General features: G+C 38.9%; 1 protein-coding gene across 13 annotated transcripts in view; it reads left to right on the top strand.

The window, feature by feature from the left end:
- Cdc42bpa (CDC42 binding protein kinase alpha) overlaps positions 1 to 11,085 on the top strand; it is a 311,536-nt gene that overhangs the window by 210,957 nt on the left and 89,494 nt on the right. For all 13 annotated transcript variants that reach the window (XM_008822349.3, XM_008822352.2, XM_008822356.2 and 10 more), the window contains one exon: positions 4,596 to 4,701. In XM_008822349.3, the coding sequence (XP_008820571.1) occupies positions 4,596 to 4,701 (106 nt within the window). The remainder of the gene's footprint in view (positions 1 to 4,595; positions 4,702 to 11,085) is intronic.

Here is an 11,085-nt window from a genome sequence, read left to right on the forward strand (position 1 = left end):
AGGACAAGGAGCACTATTGGGACTTAAAGTTGTTATTGGCAAAAGCAAGCTTTGGAATAAGGTAATAGCTGGAGAAGTTTGTCTCAGGTTACTTTGCTTGTTGTTTGTTTTAAATAGGAGACATAATAGCATATTTGTAATCTGACAAAAATTAGCTAATGGTTGATTTCGTGGAGAAAGGTACGAGAGCAATGCATTAATGAGATCAGGTACTGGGGTGATGGCTCAGCGGTTAAGAGCACTGGCTGTTCTTGTAGAGGACCCAAGTTCAAGTCCTAGTACCCACATGTCAGCTAATAGCTGTCCATAACTTCAGTCCCAGGGATCCCACACCCTCTTCTGGTTTCCACAGGCATTGCATGAAACAGGGACACTTACACGCAGACAATACACTCATACACATAAAAATAATAAAATACTTTCAAAGAGAGAGAGAGAGATCAGCCTTAGTCAGGCATTTGTATTCTTATAGAAGAGAAGAAGTAGGGTAAGTAGGCACAGATGAAGTTGGCTAGGGAAGTTGGAGCTGGTTGTGTGTTGAGCTGGGAGTGTTGAATGTGAAGGGCTTGGAAGACATTGTTGTGTAATGGCAAGTCAGCAGTTTGAAGCCCTGTCAGGTTTTGCATATGGATTCCGTGATCACTAGCATAGCAGATCATAATTGAAGCCAGATGGTATAGTTGAGCTTCTCAGGGAAAGTGTGGAAAGAGAGGAAATAAGCTTCTAAGATGGCATTCAGAGGAGCACTGGCATTTGTAGGAAAGCCAGCAGGAGAGGAGTTTACAAAGGCAGCTGGGAAGAAGCCGAGAGGGCTGCAGATTCAATGTGGTAGCACCAGGTCATGAGAAGACTACACTCATCGGGAGATAGTGAACAACACTGTCCAAGGTAGGCTGGGTGGGATAGCACTAGCTCCAGGGTAGGTTTCCAAACAGTGGGCTTCTTGGTTTCTGTAGATGGTGGAGGCAGATCTCAAATTCTGGTATGGTGTGTTTAGTATCATTTCTTAAAATATGAGAGTTAAGTTTTGTGTAATGCCATTAGAAATAAAACAAGAATGGTTTTACATAAAATTTTACTGTTTATTTGTGGATGTAGTTTTCTGAACAGCTTCTTTGCAGTTGTCCTGTTTTTGTTTTCAAAGTTACTCCTGGGTCAGGAAAGATTCCTTACCATAACTAAATGTAGCATTGTAGGCTCTAAAAGAGAGACACATTTGCTTGGAGACAGGATGATTTGTTTTCCTTGAATTTACAATTTGAATTACAATTTGAACTGAATGTTGTCTTTAGTAATTTTGTGGCGTAGATGTTAAGGTCACCCATTACTATGTTCTTTATTCACTTGAAAGTGGATATATATAATTACTGATTTGTACATAATTTCATTTAGTTGCTAACATCCTCTATCAAATACCATAGACACCAGGCTAGGTGCCTTTAATCCCAGCTCTTAGGAGGCAGAGGCAGGCAGATCTTTGTGAGATTGAGGCCAGTCTGCTCCACATAGTGAATCCCTAGTAAGGGGGGACTAGGGAGACTCTGGCCAAAAATAACCAAAAACAAAAACTCAAACTGCCATAGACCTAAGCCTTTGTCAACATGAGAACACAGTCTTCAGAAACTAGTTCTTTCTTTTCTCCTAGGATTGTTTACTTATAGGCCTAAGCCAGGCTTGTTCCCTCTTTGCTGTCATTTTAAATGTGCTTTATAGTATTAAGTTTGTGTATTAAGTTTGTTTTTGAAATAATGTTCTCCCTGGGACAGACCGATTACAGTGTCTATCCCTCTCCGTGTAAGGTTGCAATGACAAACTAAAGTTAGATTCCACCAAAGTTCAACCTGAAAACAAGTGGGTTTATTTGGCTTACTTACAGAGCATCGGTGAGCAATTACTGGCAGGAACATAGGTGATCCTAAAGCAGCTGCATCGGAAGGTCTTCACCCTGCCTACCTGAACAATGGCTTTGCCATGGCTGTAGAGATAGAACCCTCTCCCCCTTGTCCTTCCCAGCCTATGTACTCTAGCCCCTCCCAAAGACCAGGTGCAGTTAGGATAGAATTGTATACAGTTGGTTGGAAGGAGTGGCTGGATAATCAGATTAGGGTCCTATGACCCTCTCATCCCTCCTTCTTTGAGGGATTGTCAGCAATCAACCAGACCAGCTGATGATCTCTTGCAAGCAGGCACAGCTGAACTCACAAAGGTCATGTCAGTTTGGCTCCAAGAATAGTCCTATACAACAGTTGTGCAAGTTTATGTCTGGGTGTGGTAAGAAATAAGGGCCGAGGGCATTGAGAGAACTATTAGGAATACATTGGTGAATTTTTTATGCAGTCTGGAGCTGAGAACAAGAAATTGTATTGTGGCCCATGTATTCTCCTTTCTCAACTTCCTCCTTTCCCCCCATACTTCTGAGTATATGTGCACAATCAAAGTGGACAAATGAGATATATTCTAGAGGAAAGGGTTGGGATTTGAAGCAGTCCAACTATAAGTAAAGCAGCAAGTACAGTCCAGAATGCCATTATTTTCAATATATCTCTTCTGTTGTGGCATTTCCCACTGTCACCTGCCACAATATTTTGAGAATGTTAGCCTCCCTCTTACCATGTAGATAGTAATACCTTGGCAAGAGGAATGTTTTCTGGGTGTTACCAAGAGCAGCTGTGGGGAGAGAACCAGCAGCTGGGAAGTAGATCACCACCCAAGCAGTCTCCCCTCTTTGAGCAGGGAGACTGCTATGTTCAGGTAAATCTCACATCTTAAGCTCATTGATTGTAGGCCACTTATCCATTCCAAGTTTCCAGTATTCGGGCTAGCAGGGAAAATCTATGTCTAATTATTGAATCAACACTTTAAACCCCAAACCCCAAAGAGTTGTGTCCATTTGATAAATTTGGCTATGTTTATGATTTTAGCTTCTCTCCTCAGCCTGTCACTCTTAGAATTGATTCCTATATGCTACTCCTAGCTGTCCCATTATAAATTGACAAAAAAGATCCATCCTTTAAGTCCTTCATTGTGTAAGTCCCCTCTTTCACTTCTGTATCTGTTCTAGGCTAGGATCTTGAGTCTTACAGTGGGCTTGAAGACATTGATGATTGAGGAACATGGGTTAAAGATAACTGTACCCTTCACCTTTGATTTGACCATTCTAGGGGAAGCTAGTGAAAACTGCAGGGTTACTAGCTCTCAGCTTCTTCTGTTGCTGCTACCCAGAGATTCCCACCCCATGTCATCACCTCTGCCCTAACTTCCTCTAAATCTACACACTTAGCTACTAAATTAGTCAGTGTTGCACATCACCACCTGTGCCTCCTGATGGCATATGCTTCGAAGAATGTCGTGCTGCCTTCTCTTAACAACAACAGACTCAGATGGAGCGTCACCCTAGATGAGAGACCTACCTGCCTTAAAGCTGTTTTGAAATCTGGAGAAGACAAAGCTGTTCTAGACCAAGGGCAATGAGAGCATGGCTGTCAAATATGGCACTTGTTTCCTAGCTGGTTCTGAGTATATAAGGAGAGAGTGTTGGGATGGCCAGAAAAATGAACTAGGTATGTGGGTTTAGACAGCAGTGTTCTGGTGATACTGATCTAATTGGCACAGTTGCTTATAGAAGTCATGAGCATCCTCAGCTTTGGGAAATGCAGTTTGGATTTTAACACCTGCACTTGCACATCAGTAGCTCAGAAGAATAATGAGTTTGGTGTGCCCACAGTAATGGAGCAAACGAAGGAAAATGTTAACCATTGGGACATCTAGGAACAGAGGGGCAGAGATGCTTTGTGTTATACTCACAGCTTTCAAAATAGTTATTTCAAAATAATCTTTAAAATATGTAAATTCAGATATAACTTAATTTCTAAGTATTGACAAGTATGGAATGATATTCTTAATGTTAGCAAAGGTAGGAAGTTACTGGCTCAGTCTTAACTAAGTATCCCATGACTTTGTATTTTAGGAAAAAGACAGATGCAGATATACAAAGAAAGGTATTTAACTTGGTCTCAGATTAGTTTGTCTTTTAAGCATAGTGAGCATAAAACAGATGACAATTAATACTTCCATTTTGGTAACTTATTCATCATCAACCTTCCCTGACACTGCACTCTAAATTAGTCACTCAGTCTCAAATAGTAATTGTGGCATTACTATATTTTATTTTCTTTATGGACTTCTCTGAAATTAGTTCACTTATTTATCATTGTGTTCCTGCCCTAGAATGTAAGCTCTGTGAGAGCAGGGCCTGTCTGTGGAACTCAAAAGAATTTGTTAGTTTCTAGCAAATGCTCTAAAAATATTATTAAATGACTGAATAAGCCAATCACCGTTAATACATTGTAACCCCCCCCCTTTTTTTTTAAAGACAGGGTCTCACTTTGTCATTATATATCCCTGGCTGGCCTGGGACTTGCTATGTGGACCAGGCTGGCTGGAACTGATAGAGATCCACCTGCCTATAGATAGGATTAAAGATGAGTACCATGGCACATTGTAAATTCCCGGAACGTTTTTTTCATGAGATCTGTCGTTGCATATAATCATAGACTGTTCTGTGTTTTTTCTTTTTATGTTTTGAATTATGTTAGTCAAAGCGAAAGAGAAGAATTTGAAAATGAGTTCAAACAACAATATGAACGAGAAAAAGTATTATTAACTGAAGAAAATAAAAAGTTAACTAGTGAACTTGATAAGGTGAGTGATTAAATCTCATTTGTATTAATCAAACACATGCTAGATGTTAAACACTGTGAGTTAAGTTTTGGGTATCATTTTATGTTTAGGGTGTGTTTTTTATTTAATTGTCTTCTCTTTTTTTTTCCTCTTGAGACAGGGTCTCCCTATAGCCCCAGCTGGCCTAGAACTCACTATGTAAACCAGGCTGGCCTAAATCTCACAGAGATCTTCCTGCCTCTGCTTTCCAAGTGCTGGGATTAAAGGTGTTTACTACCACATGTGATTTAATAGTCTTCTTGTTAAGGTATGAATGATTGTATGATACAGGCTATTTTTGTTGTACCCATGTGTGACGGGAGTCTTCTAGAAAGTTTTGCTTCTCCCATCTTATTTCTACTCTGCTGTGCCTCTCCCTGTCTGCACCTTTTTTTGAGACAGTGTCTCATGTAGCCCAGGCTGGCCTGAAACTTGCTGTATAGCTCAGTTTAGTCTTAAACTACTGGTCCTTCTACCTCTACCTCCCAAGTGCTGTGATTACAATCATGAGTCGTCATACCCAGCTTGTCCCATTTATGTGTGTGATGTATGTGTCCATGATGTTTGTGTGTGCATGTAGGGACCAGAGGTCTATGTCCTTCTGTTGCTCTCCACCTTATTTACTTACTCAAATTTCTTAACTTTTGAGAATTTCATACACGAATACAATATTTACATCATTCCTACCCCTCCGTCTCCCTGCTTTCACCTTCCTCGTCTACTTCCCCCTCCCTCTCAATTTCGTGACCTCATCTTTAATTAGTGTGGCTAAATATATACATACATATATGACCAAGCTATATCACTTCTTAGCATATAGCCAAAGGACTTGATAGCCTATAGCAGAAATATTTATATTTTGAGACAGGGCCTCTTATAAACCTAGACCTCACTGATTTAATTAGGCTGGCTGGCCAGTAAGCTCCAGGAATCTGCCTGTCTCCACCTCTCTAGCTACCACACCTGGCTTTCTGTACAGGTGCTATGGATTCAAACTCAGGTTCTCATGTTTATGCAACAAGCACTTTATCAACTGAGCATCTCTCTAGCCCTTCTCTATTTTTAAGCCTCTATTCTTGTTTTCACTTATATCTGTTTTCTTTCTTCTTTGACAACCAACTTGAAGAGAACTGCAATCCTTCTCAACTGAATTACCCGTATAAAATCCAAAAGGCAATTTTTAAGTGAATTTTGAAAATTGTATGTAAAAGTTTTTCAATTTTGAATTCCAAAAACAGAAACCAAGAAAGAAAAAGAGATAATTTTTCAGATAAACTTTTTATTAAAAGAAAACTCATTGCAACTAAAATTACTCATGTGAAAGGGAGTGAGATTGATTATAGTAGGAAACATATAATTTACATCTTGGAATTATTATTTAACACAAAAGCAGAATGCAAAACGTTTAGCATGAAACTTACCCATAATCTCCTCAGCACAAAACTATTGTCTTAATAGTATGTTTGTTTCTAGGTTTGCCTGTATTCATATTATTGTATACTTCAAGTCCTGTGTATATTCTACTAACTTGCTTTTCATTTAAAATGTTAGGATTTCCCCCCCATATTCCCAGTAGTAGTAGTAGTAGTAATAGTAGTAGTAGTAGTAGTAGTAGTAGTAGTAGTAGTAGTAGTAGTTTAAGTCAGACATGTCAACATGCAGATAGGAAAACCTTCCAAGCATGCAAAATGAACTCATACTTGATAAATTTTACTACATGTGGGTCTTTTGTTATATAACTCATACAATTTTCAAAACAACTCTCTAAGGTAAACTCTATCATTCTTTTCCCTTTGTAATTGAAAACTGCCTTTTTATATTTTATTATTTTTTATGTGTAGAGTGTATTGCCTACATGTATGTAAGTGCACCCATGTCATGCAGTCATGGTCAAAAGAGGTCAAAAGAGGGCAGAAGATTCCTCTGGAACTGGAATTATGGATGGTGGTTAGCTGCCATGTGGGTACTGGGAATTGAATCTGGGTCCTCTGCAAGAGCAGTTGGTGCTTTTAACTGCTGAGACATTTCTCTAGCCCCTAAAACTACCTTTTCTAATGGCACAGCTAGGAAGTGGCAGGTTGGAATTTGAACACAGGTGATCTGGCTTTATAGTTAATACTTGTTTGGTAATAATACAACCGTTAACTATTTTGTAGGCTGTACTAGACGAATTAATCTATTAAAAAACTTGAAAAGTGACATATGAAGAACTTGGCAAGGTTATGTAAGAACTCGGGGTGTACCCGCTATAGAAAAGTATTGATCTTTTTTTAAAAAAGTTAAGCATGCATTTACAATGCAGCACGACAATTCTAGTCACCCAAAGAATTGGAAACATGATACATGAATTTCTATGATAGTAAGCAACTGGAAATAATACATATGCTTATTAATTTGCAGATGTATAAACAAATCCCATATCTGTGTAATAGAATAGTATTCCATAGTAAGACGAAATGAACTTCATTCAGTAATGTAAGTGAAAGACCGGTACACATTACATATTGTATGATTCTACTGATAAATATCTAGAAAAAGCAATCAGTGATTCTGGGACTCAGCAAGAAAGCAGGATCACCTTATAAAAGACATGGGAGAAGTTTTTCAAGTATTGAAAGTATTCCAAAACTGTAGTGTCGCAATCATTTTATAACTTTTTAAATTTTCTTTTTTGTTGCTGTTTTATTGAATTTTTGCAACTTTCATCCAATATATGTTGATTGAATTTAGATCACCTCTCCCATCTGAACCCTCTACTCTCCCTGCCCAATTTCATGTATTCATATGTGTGTGTGTGTGTGTGTGTGTGTGTGCGCGCGCGCACGCGTATGGCCTATAGAGTCAAACTTGTGTCCCCAAATGACTATTGGTATGGGTTCATCCACTGGAGCCTGGTCAACCCTTAAATGGGACTGACTCTTCCCCTTCTTCCCCTCCCAGCAGCCATCACTTGCCAATAGCTCCTCACATAGGGCTGGGGTTTCTTACCCACCTCCCTTCGTGCATGCTGAGATTTTGTCTGGCTTGAGCTTATGTGCAGCATGTCCATTGTTGTGTATTCATATGAGTCAGTTATCTGGAAAACTGTTTCTCTGTGGTATCATCCACCTCTTCTGTCTTTTACAATCTTTCCATCCCCTCTTCCGCAATGATCCCTGAGCTTTAGGAGGCCACAGTTTGATACAGGTGTCCTATTCAGGAATGAGCACTCTGCAGCCTCTTATTCTCTGCATGCTGGCCAGTCGTGGTTCTGTTAGCCACCATCTTCCCTATAAGGGATCTCTCTGCTGAGAGGCGAGAGATGCATTGATTTTGGCAAGTCTGGGAGAGCAGCCAGGTTTTGTGGGTTTGTTTGTATGTTTGTTTGCTTGCTTGCTTGTTTGTTTTAAGACAGGGTCCTTACTATGTAGCCCTAACTGGCCTGGAACTCACTATATAGACCAGGCTGATCTTGAACTCACAGAGATCTGCCTGCCTCTGCCTTCTGAATGCTGAGATTAAAAGCATGTGCCACCATGCCCTGAAACTTTAAATTTGCTAAAAAATCATTGAACAGTGTACTTATAACGGATGACTTTTATGCTAGGTAAATTATACCTCAATAAAGTTGTAAAAAAAATTAGCTGGTAATGTTACTTTAAAAGCTGAATTGGCACACCCTGATATACAAAACTTAAACTTTGTAATAACATCAGGGTGTATACTAGTCGTGACAGCTAGTAAGGACCTCATTTACTTCTGCAAAGTACAAGGTGGTTGGAGGTAGGATTAAGTAGGGGCCACAAACTGCACGTGCATAAAGTGATTTGTTTTTTTGTGACAGAAGGGGAGATTTGAAACTTTGTCTTGTGATTAGTGCCCAGGGTGCCATTTTCTATAAGGGAGTACAGGTTAATATCTCTGTATTTCTCTGTCTCTCTGTTAGTCTCTCTCTCTCTCTCTCTCTCTCTCTCTCTCTCTCTCTCTCCTAAACCTTACACCATGACTCCTCCATGCCCATTAGAATCCCTGATAACTTAGAATGAGATATTGGAAATTTGTGGTCAAGTCTGACCCACAGACTAATTTTTTTAAGAACCCACAAACTAAAAATGATCTTTACATTTTAAAATGGTTATAGTTTGGTCTGTATTAATTAGGATTGTCTAGAAAAACAGAACCACCAGGGAATATGTGTGTGCATGCATGCATGTGCCTACATGTGGGTGAATATGTATAGATTTATTAATTATAAAGAATTGACTAAAGTTATTGTAGAATCTGACAGGTCCTAAAATGTGCAATTAGCAGTAGAGAACGGGGGAATCAGTTGTGCGTTCTCATCCAAACACTGGCAGGCTCGAGAGCAAAGAAATGCTGCTGTTGCGACTTGAAAGCAGCTTGGCAGAAGCTGCCTCTTGCCCGTAGTGCACTTAGACTTTTTGTTCAATTTAGCTTTTCGTTGATTTGATGGAATCCATCCTGATTAGGAAAGGGGATCTTCTTTACTCAATCTGATTCAAATGTTAGTTTCATACAAAGACATTCACATAGATAAATCCATAATAACATTTACCCATCTATCTGTGCTCCAGTCAAGATGATGTATAAAATTAAAAGTAATATGATTTCTGATCACTAAAACCATTCTGCGAATAGCTTTTCTAGGAAAAACTCGCCTCCTTCAACATTACATGTCAAAAAGACTAACACAGGATCTCTTAAAACATTTCAAAAGGAAGGAAGAAGCAGCAATAAGTAATGGCAGGTTGAGACCATTCATCAGGAAGAGGTGGCTATTAATATGAAGTTGTTTAAGAACTAGGCGCAAGAAAATTTTCATACACAATATGTGACATGCCAAAAAAAGAAGAAAATTACCAGGCGTAGCAGCGAACACAACCACATTGTTTAATTGTAGGAAAGAGCAAAAGCAACAGCACAGACAGAATTTTAAAAGGAAAAGGGAAACAAGGCAGGCAGTAGAAACAGAATTATAAGCATTCCCAGCATGGAGTCTTTGTCAGTTGAGACTTTAAATTAACTGTTTAAGAAAATGGACATGGTAAAGAATTGAATAAATAACTGATTTTATGCAAAATAATCACACAGAAAATTTTTAAATGAAAAGTAAAATTACCAAAATATTCAGTGGAAAGTTTAATAGCATATTGGAAAAAAACAAAGCAAGGTCTGAGTATACCAGTAAATGAATGAATTAATTAGTAGATAGATTAGTAAGTAATACAGATTAAAGTTTGGTCAGGGATCAAAAAATTGAAAACACAACAAAGAGTCTGAGGAGGTCAGAGAGATTGGTACAGACTGTTGAACAGTCTATCACCCAAACTACCCAGTTCTTGTAAGAAACAGCCATAAGCTCTAAAGTACAGAGCTGCCAAAGGCAGGCCCCGACATAAAATCCTAAACCACAGCCAGGGCAGGAAATAGTACTCCAAGGATAAAAAGACTGAAAACTGAGCTCTAACAGTAAAAAAAAGAATCCAGAAGGCAAAGGAACAGCATTTTCTAATCACTGGAATAGATAACTGCTGTCTTAAAATGTTAAAGTACGATAAAGAAACCTATACATAAAGTAGACTTAAAGGGTGCATCAACCATTTGCTTATTCAATCATGAGTCAATTTAACACACTTAGGGTTTTTTGAATGTGTTGAAATAACAGAAATTTTAACAATAGTAAAAAATAAATGTATGCATGTAATATGTGTTTTCATGTGTGGGTGGAGGGCAGAGGCTAGAGTTGAGTTTGCGTGTTTTCCTCCATTGCTCTCTGCCTTTTTTCCCTTTTTCTTTCTCTTTCTCTCTTTGAGATAGGGTCTCTCTCTGTAGTCACAGCTTACCTGGAACTCACTACACAGACTGGGGGTGGCCTCGATCTCACAGAGATCCACCTGACTCTCCCTTCCGAGTGCTGGGATCATGTACTACCCAGCTTTTTTTTCCTTCTTTTTTTAAAGATATGGTTTCTCACTGAACCTGGAGCTCACTCGCTTGGCTGGACTGGCTGACCAGTGAACTTTGAGTTCTCCTGCTCCACCCCCTGTGCTGGGGTTATATGGTTAAGAGTGTTTCTGGAGAACAAATGACACAGGATTGGTTAGTTAAGGTTAAGGCAGTTGTTGAAGTTGGGTGGTGGGCTCAGAAGAATTCACTTACATTACCCATTTTTTTTTTAATTTTTAAAAATGATTTATTTAATAACAACATACTTAGAAGAAGCATATCATTACAACACAATTGACATATTCAATAACGGTTTCCTGAGGTAGGATGCATCTCTTTCAAAATTGGCTGTAAATTTTTAGGTTTACAGTTGAATTATTACAGTTATACAATATTGTACTCAGTATAAACCCTATAAGA

This window comes from Nannospalax galili, unplaced genomic scaffold (assembly GCF_000622305.1).
Source record: "Nannospalax galili isolate Female #2095 unplaced genomic scaffold, S.galili_v1.0 scaffold1508, whole genome shotgun sequence".
In the NCBI taxonomy this organism is placed as follows: Eukaryota; Metazoa; Chordata; class Mammalia; order Rodentia; family Spalacidae; genus Nannospalax; species Nannospalax galili.